The sequence below is a fragment of the Lissotriton helveticus genome, chromosome 2_1 (assembly GCF_964261635.1).
Source record: "Lissotriton helveticus chromosome 2_1, aLisHel1.1, whole genome shotgun sequence".
NCBI classification, from domain to species: domain Eukaryota; kingdom Metazoa; phylum Chordata; class Amphibia; order Caudata; family Salamandridae; genus Lissotriton; species Lissotriton helveticus.
The window spans coordinates 603,223,911-603,239,375 of NC_136059.1; the positions used below are offsets into that span (position 1 = coordinate 603,223,911).

General features: G+C 44.4%; 1 protein-coding gene across 2 annotated transcripts in view; it reads left to right on the forward strand.

Annotated features, from left to right (window-relative positions):
* ZFYVE16 (zinc finger FYVE-type containing 16) overlaps positions 1 to 15,465 on the forward strand; it is a 589,878-nt gene that overhangs the window by 230,813 nt on the left and 343,600 nt on the right. For both annotated transcript variants that reach the window (XM_078675307.1, XM_078675306.1), the window contains one exon: positions 4,924 to 5,173. In XM_078675307.1, coding sequence (XP_078531433.1) covers positions 4,924 to 5,173 — 250 coding nt within the window. The remainder of the gene's footprint in view (positions 1 to 4,923; positions 5,174 to 15,465) is intronic.

Sequence of the window (15,465 nt, forward strand, 5' to 3'; positions counted from 1 at the left end):
CTACGTATATTTATGTAGCGATTCTGAGGTTTTCTAACAGGTAAGGGCACTATCCACCTCCTCTTCCTTTTGTTACCGAAGCTTTCTCTTTTTTTGGAAACTGGGGTCACCTTGGTGTGCGCTCAATTGATGACAATAACTACCAGCATGTGGAGTTAGTCAGTTTTGAACGGGCAGGATTTCGTCCGGTAATGCAGGGGGTTTGTTTATGTCCAGTTGTTTAAGTGGGGCACCAGGAAGGGTCCCTCTGTAATGGGTGTCCAGCACTTCAGCTCTCCAATTCTTGCTGCGACCCCGTAGCCCCAGGTCCCTCTTCGCGCTTCTGGGCACGCCTGCTGTGGCCTGATGTCACCCTTGGGTGAATCTCAACTGCAGCTCCGTGTCTTGTTCCGACTGTTGTTCCTAGTGTTTCCACCGCCAGGACCCCGATGCTGAGCTCCGGAATCGAAATCCGCCCCTCCCTCAGCGCTCGTAAAGACGTCCACTGCGCCTGACTCTGTCCTCTTACTCAGTATTTGTCCATTTCCTTGTGGTGTGAGGATTACCGGGTGGGAAAGAGAGGACAAAGTGGTGTCGCCCACTCCCTCCCTCCTTGGGAGTGATGCAAGAATGTCTCTCCTTCTCTCAGGGGGTGTTTACTCAGGAGTTTCTCTCCTCAGTGCGATCAACGGGGGCTCTCTTCTTTCGCCGCTAGCAGTTGAGACCGGGTCCTGCCACTTCGTGGTCAGGTTTTGCTTCCCTGTAGTATTCCAACTGGGCGGGGCCGGAAGGCTCGCAGCACTCTCACTTTTTCATAGGTAACATAGCCCCGTTATCTGTGTTTGGGGGGGATGGGGGGGGACCCCCTGTCATGTCAAATGTCCGCATTAGTCACCCCTCAGTGCCTCCTGCATGTGTGATTGTCCTCCCTCGTGCTTCGAGACCCCGGCGCCGAACGAAGGAGGGAATGCCTACTGCGTCCGGGCCGATATAGGATCAGGCCAGGGTGGGGGTGTTCTTTGATTTAGCGTCCGGCAGCAGCAGAGGTCGCAGTAGGGCGTCCGGCGTTCCTAGGGTCTCCCCGACCTTGTGGTGAGCGCTCACTTGGAATTCGTGGTTTCTTCTTGGTGATCTGGGGCACCAGTCAATGTGTCTGCTGCACAGCAACACAACGAGCGCGATTACAGTCCTAGTGGCACATTTCCATTGGACTGTCTGCGACTAACTGCTGGTCTCCCATGGGTGCCACCATTTCGTGGTCATCGCGTGAGGAGCAAGATGGTTCCGCCCCCCATCATCACTCCGGGCGGGGAGGGGGGAGGTGGGCTTCTAACATGTCCGGTCCGGTGCGAGGGGGTTAATGGCCGCAACTTTTAGGCAACAGCGGGGATCGTCGCAGGGCTTTCAGCGTTCCCAGGACCCCTCTGATCTCTTGGAGATCGCTCACCTGTCACTCGCTGTATCTTCTCGGCGTTCTGTGACACTAGTCAGTGTCCTTCCCACAACGGCACTTCAATCGCAGTGTCAGACCCTGGAGTGCGCCTCTGCCAAGCTGTCTACTACGAGCTGTCGGTCTCCGATGAGCGCTGCCATTTTGCGCTCGTCCCGGGATCAGCAGGCATATCTCGTTCCTTTGAGTAGTCCCTCTGCGGAACCGCCACCCCGGTATCAATCAGGCCGCCAGCGGATTATATAGCCTATCGTGGTAGTTTTGAGCAGGATTGAGGCATTTTCAACTGTGAATTATCTGGCTTGCGCGGGCAGCCAAGCGGAGCATTAGAAGGGTTCGTCCGCCATCTTGGCTGGCTTGGCCACGCCCCCTGAACTTGCCCCATAGTTGAGGGGTCAGTGGAAAAGCAAAGATGATGGGCAGAACATCTTTTGAGCCCATTTGGATAATTGGGCATCCACTCCCAAACTGATTCATTATAGCAGTCGGGCAGAACTTGGGGTGCCTGCATTCTGCCAGAAACAAAACCAGTCCTCTCACTGCTTGTCAGACGGTCGGAAATCTCTTAACTGTCGTCGCAAGCTATACTTGAGGGGAGTGGGGAACCCGCTTACTTTGTACGTCTCTGCTGGGCCTCCCATCTGGCGTGGCTAGCTGATGGGATTAGCAGATTAAATTCTAGTTAAAACTTCATCTAAAAACTCAAAGTTACTAAGCTTTAGGATCTAGCCACCCGAGTCATTTAATTTCACCATGCTTACTCTCTCACCTACATGCTACTGCACCTTGCACATAGTTGTTAAAGAAGTATAAGTTGTACATAGTACGCTGTACTCATGCATTTCTACAGTGACACCGAGGATTCAAAGGAGAAGGGAGGGTAGAACAACTAAATGTAAAATAAGCCTAGAAGAGGAAGCGCAATGCCTTGGCACCACAAGAAGCGGCAATAGCAGCTGCTGCTGTATATAGTGAAGAATCAGCTGTTAGGGTAAAAAGGCTTTCAAGAATTTGCAATTGTACAAGATCGTTATATAGAGATGAGTTTAGGTCAGAAAAGCTCCAGCATTAGAGCGTGAAGTGATGAGTTTTCAACACAGCTGGACTCGAATGAGGGAGGGGATGGGAAGGGAAGTCGCCTACCTGCTGTCAAAAACTGCAATGTTAAGACTTGGAAATGGTTTAGGCAATTTAGAGAATTCAGACGGAGATGTAACTATAGATTTACAGGAGAAGCGTCAGTTTTCTGTAATTCTGTCCTGCCTTCCAATCATTGTGCAATTTCCCACTGAAACCAAACTGCATACGCCTTGTGAGAGGGCAGGAAATTGAACAGCTAAGGAGAGACATACTACTTACTTTGGTATAGTGGTGCAGTGGTAGGGCAGTGCTCTGCACAGGAGGTACAGAGATATTCCTTGGAGTTTAAGTTCAAACTGCAACCAATCCTGTACTTGTATTATTAATATTGGCGTTTGTAGAAAGTCAACCAGCTTTGTTATGGCATTGTAACACATTCTGCTCTTTACAAGATGATCTGGAGTGGAGAGGCCATAAAAAGGACTGTCGCAACCACTGTGGGTTAGCGTTTGTTGGTCTTTGGGTGTGATTGATTGTGTTTGTACACTTTGTAGATTCAACATTATTTGTTTGAGCTCAAATTAAAATGTTACTATTTTTTTTGGCCTTGCGTCCTTTTGAGACTACATTCTCCAAAAGATGTGGTCTTTGAAATATTTGAGAATGTGGGTACTTTCAAAGTGAAAGATTCCAAATAGTGAGTGAGTGGGTAAACAGTTTATTGGAAATGAAAAAAGGCTAGTGTATTCTCTAATTTGGGCAGCATGATATATATATATATATATTTTTTCATAGCCAGAGTAAAATGATTTTTAGGTCTCGCCTACAGCAGACAATGCACTGTCTTCTTACAGTCGTCATAGAAGCCACCCAATTCGTACCATTGGTTTGCTTCGATTTGCTTGCTTCTTATTAGTTTGCTTCTGTAAGCTTCCATCTTCTTTGTATATTGTCCCTTTCGCTGGAGCATGGACATCTGCTCATTTTTCGGGTGCTACTTTTCTCTTTATTTTAAAGTACTCTGAGAGTGCATGTGTTTTTTCATCTCTCTCCTTCATGTATTTCTCCCCCCTTCATGTTCCTCCTCTAGTCCCTGACACACACTCACCCGCTGTTGTCCATATGCTTATCCCCAGAAATGTCCCACCCATACTTACTAGTCTGTCCTTTCCCCCACTTGCCTCCTCTTGCCTCCTTCACCCCCTTTTCTCCCACCTTCCCTTCCTCAGTGTTGTCCCTTTCTCTACTCTCCTATTTCACTTCCCTTCGTTTGTTTAATTTTTAGGTAGAGCATTCGAGACCTCTTGTATATACTTTAGTATATACTTATATGTGTATGTACTTTGTGGGCTCTGGAGATCAGCCCTAGGACTGGTCTCCGTCCGCTTAGGGATTTTTTTTTCTGTTCAACTGCCTCTATTTAACTGTCTTGATAGAAAACGACCAGCAGAGGTCTGTGAAATACCAGAATCACTTTAGCATTCTCTAGATTTCAGTACACAGAAATTGTCTTCCACAAGCACACGTAGACAATAATATATATTTTTTAATCTTGATTTTCAGCGATATGACCACCGAAAGCCCTGATTTTATTTTAAAAACAGAGCTTTGGACTATACAATTTCCAGCTGAAAGGCAATATTTCTCTCCATGTAGTCCAATACCTGGTGTGTCACTCATTTTGGTGCTTACTTTCCCTCCATGTCAAAGAACCGTAGATGTTTCAGCGCCCAGGCTAATGTGCTGCATAGCTAAATACATATAAGGTTCCAAAGGGGAGACCGATTGCATTGCAAATGCTTGTTTACTCTGTTCTTCTGTATCTCGTTTTCCCCCTCTCACCATCTTCCTTTCATCCTTCCTCCTTGAATTCCTCATTCCCACTCCCACATCAGCGAGGTACACTAGCTGTGTGGTAATGCCACAGTAGATATCAAATGTATTTTACTAGAGAGGATATTTATTTTCTTTTAATATGAGCTTCAGTAGATTTTACTGGACAATAAACGCGCAACTTTTGGTTATTTATCAACTGCAACCGTAGATGGGTTTTGCAATGTGTCCCCTTAATAAATGGAAAATGTTTAATGGTAGAAATGTTAATGAATGAAAGTTGCAGCGACATTTTGAGACTTGCTCTCTCATTTAAGAGGTTGTTGACCAGTTAGAGAAAAAAATATATTTTCGGTATAATAGATGTGGGTTTTTGTAGTTGGATCTAGTCTAATTTACATGTCATGAAACCAAAATGTAGCATTTCTTTTGTCTCAAAGGTAGATGCTGAATACTAGGGAAACAGAGCAGTTATTTAATTGTTTGGCTGCTTCTGGCAGTTGTTAATTTAGAAATGTCTTTGTCTCAAAGAGCATAACCAAGCAGTGTATTTAATTATGAACTTTTTCCACCCCTCAAAGGTTGCTGGTCCTGGAAGTGGTACATTTGCTGCATCTGTTGACCGTGTCAATGATGAGACGATTAGTCTGACTTCTGAAACTGAGAAATTACCCAGCCCTGCTGCTGCTGATGCTTTCACAGTTGCTGGGTTGTCCGACTACAGGCTGCTGTGTGGCGTTGAGAAATGCGTTGGCAAGGACTTGAGCCTTCTTCCTGAGGATGAGGCTGGATTACCACCACTTTTATTGGCAACTGGAGAAACAGGTGGAGGTAAAACGTCTACCTTGATTAAAGTATTGATTTCGATCAAGCTGCAGAGCTGCAGTAGCAGGCATTGAAATGTACATTATTTTGATCAACAAAAGTAAGATTCTCATATCTTTGTTCTAATGCTTTATTTATTTTTCTCGAGATAATATGCAAGACTGCATTGGTAAAGTGACTTAACCATCAGACGAAATGCAGTACCAATCATTTAAAAAGTTAAGAAATACACATCTTAATCAGTACCTTATTACTATTTCATCACAGATTATATCAGGTTAAAATCAATATACTCACTCCTCTGCATCCTAATATGCATCATAATATGAGTGAATGAGAAGATGTGGACAGAACTCACTGCAAGCTGTATTACTTGTAGATGCTTTGTGAATTTGATGGTGAAAGGTTGTAAGAAGGTTTGCTCAGCTGTATCATCATAGATTTCCAGCGGAATGGTTTGGTGTTCTGGCAATGTATACTTTGGGTGCTTGGGTGCATTTTACCCTCTGGCAGTGCATGGTTTACATAATAGAATTCATTACATGAAATTAGGACCCCTATTCTGTAAGTGGGTGTTCCAGGTATCCTGGTGGGTGGTCCACCTTAAACTGGTGCCATAAAATGCTTGTTACGTAATGGCTTGGAGTGACATGTAGCTGTCCCCTTTTTGGGATATATCCAATTGACTTAATCCTCTGGTTTCAACACTGTTGTTTGGGCACTTTTTGTTGCCTCCTAAGGCTAATGTCAAATTGATTTATATGTAGCCGGCAGTGCCTATAATGCAATATTTTGCTGGTCTAATCTTGGGGGTTGTGTGCAGAGGGCACATCTAGTCTCACTAAGATATGTAAGTGTGTTAAGGGAAAAAAGATTCGTAGCGAACACCTTCCTTACCTGTCACACTGGGAGCAAGCCATATACAACCCCCACCCCAATCTTTAGGGGGAGTCGTTGCCTAGCAGAGCAGTTTTTAACTGGTTGTCTACCAGACTGCAGAGCAAAAATAAAAGGCATGGTGTATGCATGCATATATTACATTTGGCCTTTTTATTTGACTGCCTGCTGTGGAGAAGAGGAGTCATTCTGTCATGACTGTCCAATACTTTACAGCCTAGCAGTAATATCTAGTCCGTGTCAATTCTGACATCATTTGTTAGTGGAGATCCATGTCAACAGTTAAAACCATGAAGGAAGAAGTGGTGAATCCATTATATTTACAAGCTGATGGTTTGATTGTGCTTACTCTCATCCTCATATTGTGTAACATGCATGGGCTAATGCACGTGGTTGTGTTGACCTGTGGGTTATACTTTCGTGAAGTAGATGCAATAAATCGGGTAGTCAAAATGTATAGTCAGGTGGAGGTAAGAAATATCATTATAGGCTGAGCAGGAAGTGTGTTCGACAGTGATTACTATGGCACCTTTGCAAGTAGAACACAACAGAACTACTTGATGCTCCCCATCGCACCCGAAGGAACTGTGGGCTGATTAGAAGAGTTGCTCTGAGCTAGATGTTGTAGGACTTAACTTTTAAAGTGCTCAAAATTAAAAAAAAACATTTAAAATAAAAAAAGCTATCCTCCAAATTAAGGATACACGTATTTCCTAACTACCCAATACGAATAAGACGAAAATCTATAAGGAAGTTAATATAAGGAAATTGAATTTTTTTTAAACGTAACCATTTCAACAACTGTTATTCTGATTGGTCATTAATGTTGGAAGTCTTTGAATATGCATGTACTCATGTGGTTAGTGGTTAAAAGTAATGGAAATGTACCAGTTATAATCTGTGTTGTTTTTTTTAAGCATGAACAGACCAAAGGGTAGGTTCATGGATGATTGTGCCTAGTCATAGGCCGTCATTACCACTGGTCAATTACAATGAATGAGGGCAGTTCAAGAGCACACAGCTACTCTGGAGTGTCCCACGCTAAACACTGTATATCAGGTAAATGAACCATTAATTTCTGAAAAGGTGGGTTTTTAATAGTTTCGCGAATGCAGTCTGATTTATGGTAATCCTTAATTGGAGTAGGAGATGATTCCGGAAAGGAAAAAGATGAGTTGACCTCAAAACGTACCCCAAAGTTCATGACTAGATTCGTCAGGGAAGGGGAAGGTGGAGGAGGACCGTCAGCAGGCCAGCAGCCCATCCATCCAGGTAAGGGGTCAGAGCCAAAAAGCAAGATTTCAGTTTTGTCAGGGTTGCTCTAAAGATTATTGGCACTAAGCCAGACCATGACAGCTTTTATACAAGCTGAGAAAGCCAACTTTGCATTCATCAAGGTTCCTTTGTACAAGAACAACAACTGCATATGAAATAATTTTGATGTCAAACAACTCCACCAAAACAGCAAGGGGTGTCCTATAAATATTTTAAAGGGTTAGGGTTTATAGCAGAACCCCAAGGTACCCCATAGCATAGGGATTTCACCTCAGAGCGAAACAGTCTTATCCATACAGCTTGCTCTCGAGACTTAAGATAGGAGGTGAGCCAGGGGAGGGCTGAGCCAATCCCACCAATCTCATAGAGCTGGTGTAGCAGAATCTTGCGAGACACCGTATTGAATGCCAGCGAAAGATCCAGTTGAACCAGCACAATGTTATAACAGAGGTCTAGGTTCCACTTTTTATCTCAGAGATCTCCAGCAGCGCTTTTTCTGTTCTATTCAGAGAGAAGAGTATTGACCTGTTTCTCCATACATTTTGAAGGGTTTGGAAGCAGGGACATAGGGCCAAAATCAAATAAAAGAGCTGCATCTGCACTGCTCAATCCCTGAAATTTCCCCCACTCTCCCATCGGAAATGTTGGAGAGGGAGAGAAATATTGGAGATTATACGTTTTTGGAGAGAAACATGTGAGAATCTGACTACCGTACCAATTCCTGCATGTTTTCCCCCTGATATTCCACCCCCAGTCTTGGTCTGCTTACCGCAGTTGAAATCTCCAATACGAATAATACTCACCGGCAGTCTTCCTGCTAATCATATTAATTCCTATGAACCTGGTAACTGTTGTTAGCAGGCCCATTGGAAATATTGGGCCACTCACAATGAGGGCCACATAGGGCTTGGGCATATGCTTTGGTGAGCACAGTCATCTTCTTATATAGGCACTTTTACAAAGTTCATTGCATGCTGTCTTAAAGCTGTATTGGAGTAGGAATTATTAAGGATGATGCAAGAGCATGTAGTTAAGGTGGTTTGAAAAGGCTCTGACAGTCTGAATGTAACTGAAATATCAGCGTAAATTGACAGTGGGCAAACACCAGGAATTAGTATAACAACTCTAATTCCCCCAGGTTATTTGCCAAAAAGCTGTAATGCCAGTTATTTACCTACCCTCCGCATTGCCAGAACCTCCAGTAATGACCATTCTGGGGCTGGGAAATAACAGGGCTTAAACCATAACACTCATAAGGAGGCCCTAAGGAGGTGTACATATTGTGTGGCAATAGCCAGAACGCTTTAGATAGATGTTTTTTGTTGTTGCTTCTTTGCATGAAAACTTCTTCAGATATGGCTTTTCTCTCTGATCTGCCTTTAACATGAGAAGGTACGGGGATATGATTGTATTAGCCCACAAACCTTTACCGCGATGGGCTCCTCAAGGAGGGTAATGGGCCTGCTGGTGTCAGGGCAGCAACTAATCGGGCTCTCTGTTACTTAACTGCACTTCTTCTCTATGCCAAATAAAAAGATGTTATACATCACATGCCATCTTTTGTTGTAAAACGGATAGACCTAAGTTTTCCAGTTTTTATTATATAATGTAGCCCCTTCACATGCCATCTGTTGTAAGGTTGGATGAGGTACAATTTTTCATCCAAAATATAAGGGTTTATAATAATCCATGCGCCTTACTGATGTCTCACATTACTTCTAGTCAGTTATGTTAGACCAGCTGTGGAAGTAACTGTGTAGAGCCACAGGTTTTCATTGGGACAAGCGAATTGTTGATGGTTGTCAGAACAGAAGCAGTCACAAAAATACCTACTGCCTTTCCATTGTGCAAAACTACAAAAGAAGAATGGTAAGAGCAGGTTGTGGAAGTTGAATGCAAACCCATAGTTGATGGGAACCAATGAAAACCTTTAATAAGTGGCAGGTTTACAAAGAGCGATAAATCCTGTGATTAGAAGTTCATTCACAAAGCTTGTGTAACATTTAGCCAAGCCACAATATATTGATGCCTAGGGCATCTCAGTTATCCAGCCATCTATAAATGTCAGCCTTGTGGGGGCAAAGCCCTTGACGACAATCAAGCCATCGGTGCCACTTACCTCTTCGAAGCCAGCAAACTCGTCTGAGGCGAGTAGATATACAGCCTTGACTCCACGCGCATCACAGGTGCCAATGCTGAAAAAAACTTCAGCACTGAAATCCCCTACATCAATAGTTTCTTCTCCAAAAGAATGTCTGACAAAGAAACCTCATAAGGACATGCCTTATATAGAAAGCCCATGCCACAGTTTACCCTGATGCAGAGGGCAGTCTTTTAAAATCTCCAAAAGACTAATGGACAGAAAAAGACATTTGGAGTTGAAACTTTTTTCTGAAAAAACAAGCCATAAAAGGACGAGGCAGGACACTTCAGCTTCAGCCCCCTCTAAAGAAAAAGACTATGGAACACAAAGCAACCATCCCTATACTACTTTACACACTCGGGTGACGGAGACACAGGGAGCCCTAGCACCACGAAGACTCTCAGGGAGTGCCTCCAGATAGTCTAGACCTTAGGACGCATAAGATGTCATTCCTCCAGACCCTGACATTCATGTGTTTATCCCAGTCAAGACATCCCCACCAGATGACACCACTTCTTAAAGTAGTGTAATACGGTGTGTAGCTGACTTTCACAAAGTCCAGATGCACATCAAAGAGAAAGAATGTGATTTTTTTTTTGCCAAAACACTCTCCAAGACTGAGCACTCAGGTCAGTATTCACCCTTGATAGGGTCAATACTCAGTCTCGTCTGGAATTTTGAAAGAGCCAGCTAAGTCAAGGGTATCAACATTTTGAATCAAGCTCAGATGCAAGCCTTCTCCCAGTGATCCACTCTACATTGGGGGACACATGTAGTTACAACAGCTAGGAAAACGACAGCTTCCCAGAGTATAGGTGTCGCTCCTGAAACTGCGAAATCCTTGGGGGCATTAGTCCAGACACCTAGGCAGCAGTCCTTCTGAAGATTTATCGCAGGGGTGCAGCAAAAACCACAACACCCTGTTCTACCAAAAACAACAAGAGACATACCACCAGCAAAGCGCAGGGGTTACTACAGATGAGGATACGGGGGTAACCAAAAACGTAGAGGTAAAGATACTCCCAGAAAGGGAGGCGCCACAAATTCCCCCGATCTTGGCTATACATGTCGTGGGAAGATTGCTGCATTTCCACAAACTATAGCCAGAAATAGCATCCAACCAGTGGGTGCTGCCCATCATTCAGCACGGACTGTGCTTAGAGCTCACTTCCCACCCCAAGCATTCCACTACACTGACTGACCCTTAACACCTTCACCTTCTCAAGAAGGAGGTAAAAGCTCAGTTGTTAAAAGGCATCTTAGAACCAGTTCTGAAGGCACACCTCAGCAGAGGCCTATATTCCCTGTACTTCTTGATACCAAAAAAGGACAGTATGCTGAGGTCAGTATTGGATCTCCTCCCTCTCAATTATTACGTATTGTTAGAACACTTCAATATGGTGACACTACAGGATGTGATCCCTCTACTTCAAGAAGGCAACTGCATAGTGACACTGGACCTGAAGGACACTTACTTTCACATCCCGATTCATCCACCACATCACCATTGCCTCAGGTTTGTGGTAAATGGACGTCATTACAAGTTCATAATGTGCCTTTTGAGGTGGTGACCGCACCACACGCTTTTACCAATATGTCTGGCAGTTGTAGCAGCTCATTTGAGAAGACACAACATCCATGTCTTCCCGTACTTAGGTGATTGGCTGGTAAATAAATCAAGCAGATAGAAATGCCTGTAGGATACACAAACTGCCATCAATTTGCTGCACAATTTGGGTTACGCAATCAATGCTGCAAAGTCCCACTTACAACCTCTCCAGATACCGCCATATTTGGGAGCGATCCTCAATTCTGTTACAGTGAAAGCATATCTCACAGAGGGTTCTCAGTCTCAGGAACCAGCTTTCTCTTTTTCAGTCACATCGTTGGTTGCCAATCGGAACAGTGATGTGCCTCCTGTGCATGCCCTCCCGGAGTGTCTGGCATTTCAGTGTTCACAAGTGGAGGGTGGTGTATAGGGTCCATGGTCTGTTGGTCGTTACATTGGTGAGGCACAGGCATCTCCTCAAGGGCAGACCTTTTTTTGGACCTGATCCGCAAGTGACAATCCCCACAGATGCATCACTTATAGGGTGGGTCGCGCATATGGAGGACATGACGGTCCAGGGCGCCTGGACTGATCACCAACAAACGCCTCACATCGAAGTGCTAGAACTGATAGAGATTCAGTTACCTCTAAAAGCCTTCATTACTAATGTAACCCAGAAGGTTGTCCTCCTCAGAACAGATATGCCCACAATCAATGTACTATACAAAAATAGAGGGGGGCACCCGTTCGATACAGTTGTCTCTCCTAGCACATGAGATTTGGCTTTTTGCTTTTCGCCATCATGTGTAGCTTCTGGTCGAATATCTCCTGGGAGTGTACAATTCTGTGGCAGACCTGTTGAGCAGGATGCAGCAATAAGTCCATGAATGGGAACTCCACCTTCCGAGTCGTTCATTGCTACTTCAGCATTTGGGGATGCCGGATGTGAGCATTTTGGCCAAAAACTCAGACGCAATTATCACCTTCATGTACTACCACCACAGTTCATAGGCAATGCACTGTGGACAAATTGGTCGGGGATATTTACTGCTCTTTTCCACCTCTCCCTCTCATTCATTATCTTGTCAGGAAACTCAGACAGCCTTCTCTCAAGATGACCTAGTAGCTCCCACCTGTGCAAGACAACTGTGGTACACAACTTGTTGAACTATGCATAGTACCTCACAAGAGGCTACCTAACACCCCAGACCTTCTCACTCACAGCTCAGGCAAAGTTAGACATCCCAAACAACTCAACCTTGTAATTTGGCTCCTGAAATCATATAGGTTGGATACACACAGCTGCCTTCAGAGTGTATGAGCATTCGTAGAGAGAAAAGTTGTCCAACAACTAGAGCCTGTTATGCAGCTACATGGAAAAGCTTTGTCCTTTACTGTATGGCTCAGCACATAGACCCTTGTGCTCCCACAGTACAACAAATAGTATGTTATCTGCTACACTTACAGAAATCAAGACTAGCATACACTTACTTCCATATGGCCGCACCTTACGGTATTTGCTGCATACCTGCAAAATCATATACACCAGTCCCTTTTTTGCATACTGGTCATTATGGCTTTCATAGAATGTCTGAAAAGAATAATTCTTCCATGAGGACTGCCGGTCCCATCATGGAATTTAAATGTGGTACTTACAAGACAAATGTTCACGCCTTTCAAACCATTACATTCCTGCCCACTACATTTCCTGCAACTAAAGATTGCTTATCTAGTGGCTATCACATCACTAAGAACGGGTAGTAAGTTACATGCCCTTAAAATAAAAGTACCTTACTTTCAAGTTTTCCAAGAAGAGGTGCAACTACAAAAGAGCTCAAGTTTATTAAAAAAGTCCTCTTCCCCTTTTCACTTGAATCTGCCACTTTACCTCCTGTGTTTTTCCAAAACCAGAGAACGTTGCAGAAAGAGCACTTCACACTTGATGTTAAAAGAGCATTAAGGTGTAACATTGATAGGACTAAAACTCTAAGGAAAACACAAGGACTTAATTACAGATATCTGTACCATCTGATTCCTAAAACCACAGCGAAAGGCCAGCTGATTTACAGTTTATGCATAGCATATGAATTATGCTTGTCAGCTTCAATGGTTATCTTATTGAACAGCAGGCAGGAACCTGCAGGAAATAGGTTGTAAGACCTGTGAGTTAGAGCGAGGAGCCCTACATTCTCTACTGTTACCGAAAGTAAAAATCCCCCCTGCTGCGCCTCTGTTACTTAAAACGGCACTCCACTGCTGGAAGAAGGCTCTGCTTTACACCTCAGATGCGATCCCGTACGCTGGTAATATCCCACGATTGGGAATACCAACTACTGGTGGCAGGCTCACGAAGACTCTGCTACATGCCTGGTTGGAAGCTGGCGTGGATGAGGTTGGGTCGCTGTTTGGGGATGGAACCCTCCTTGATCATGACGCCTTTGTACAGACCTCTGGCGTGCCAGATCGTCTTTACTTAACTCACGCAGCAGTATCTCACTACGTTAGGAAGACATGGGCACCTCAACGTTCTGAACCTCCGCAACACGAACTGGTCCGATCACTCTATTACATGGTGGAGGGCCGCCATCTTATTAAATGGTTGTACGTTGGTATTCGGACGTAAGCATCCATCCCACTCACTGACCTTAGAACAAAATGGATAGAGACAACTGAAGCTGCACTAACTGATAAAGCATGGGCGAGTATCCTAGAACACCCCAAGCGAGTATCCCACAACGCCAAATTTAAATTCATATAATGTATGTTGTTACACAGATCCTATTCAACCCCAAAGAGAATAAATCACATGGTCCCAGACGCCCAACACTGCTGCCCACGTTGCAGATCCGAGGAGGTGGGCTTTACCTGCATGCTATGGGCTTGCCCTCACCTTCGTGATTACTGGGGGGTGGGGGGGTCTGAACTGCACTTGGGGAGATCACGCATTTTTAGATTGAGGACAACATACTGCTGTGTTTATTGGGTCTCCGCAAGCGCACGTGCTCTTTGAAAGTTCAACTGCGCTTCCTTGATCTTGCTCTCATATTGGCCATATAAGCGATCACCATGAGATGCAAATCCCCTAGATGCCCCACTTTACCCACTTGGCAGGAAGAGGTGGCACGCTGGTGCTGTGCCAAAAGCACAGCAATTAGGCGTGAAGAGGTACACAGACTACGAAAACACCCCATCTCTATGGAATGAGTTCTCATGCTGGAAGGTTTTAAAACACTAGATCTTCTTCCACAAGATATTATTTCAACCCCATAGCGAAACCAGTTGTATGCGGTTCAAGATTTACAGAACTGTTAAATGTCCAAATCGCGTTATCATCCGCACACCAGCAGTAGATCGTACCAAGTGGTATAAACAGGAGCACACAAGGTCGAGTGGCACACAGAAACCGGCAGGACAGGAGGAGGGTGGTGGGGGAGGTTATATGTTAATGGGGTTGTTTAGAAATTGTTGCAAATTGTTGCAAATTGAACCGAATGCTATATTGTGGAGAAGTGTGGCTCACTGGTTAGAGCAGGCAGACCCTGAAGCAGAGGTCAGACCCGGGACCAGGGTTCAATTCCCGACGCGGCAGGGTCTTGAGCTCAAATGTTCATGGACTCGATAATTCTCGCTTCGGTGCCTGACCTAATCATGGGTTCACACTCTGCAACTCTGGGCATTAAGCTTGCTTAATCTCCACAACGGCCCCCCTGCGGCGGGATGCCTGGCTTTCACCTTGGGGATGCCCTGTAGGGGCTATCTCACAGGGAAAAGCCAGGACGGGTTCCCAAGGCAAGCGCGGAGATACCCTTTCGGGGGTCGATTCAGGCGCTATATAAGAAACATAATAATAATAATAATATTTGCATCTTGTATGTTTTCAAAGTTGCGCACACTGCCTTATTTATACTCTGGCATACACAAGCAGATCTTTAGTATGCACAAAGGAAATATTTGTATACAATAAGAAAATAGAAAATGCCATGATGTACTTGTTATGACAACTTGAAATGACTGTGTGGAGCAAAATAAAGTTTGTAAAAAAAATAAAAATGCACAGCATGTGTATCTGCAGCCAACGCATTCCACGAATGGAGTATGTTACTTACCCTGTACGCATCAATTCGTAGTGTGTAGTGCTGCAGATTCACATACACACTCCGCCTCCCCGGCAGCCATTCACTGGTGTCAAATTTCATGTATAAACATTGTATATTCAGATATGTACATATATTTTAGCCTTGCACATGCAATGATTGATTCTTTCTATATCTGCACTTGCTCCATCCTCACATGCTGTAACGGAAGTAGAAAATGAACAGATTAAAAATGTAGCTGTTGAGTATGTGCAGTCACTCGCAGAGGAGGAGGTTCAGTGTCATGTGAGCAACAAACAAGTTGTAGAGTCAGAGCCCCACACTAGATGGAAGGAGTGTG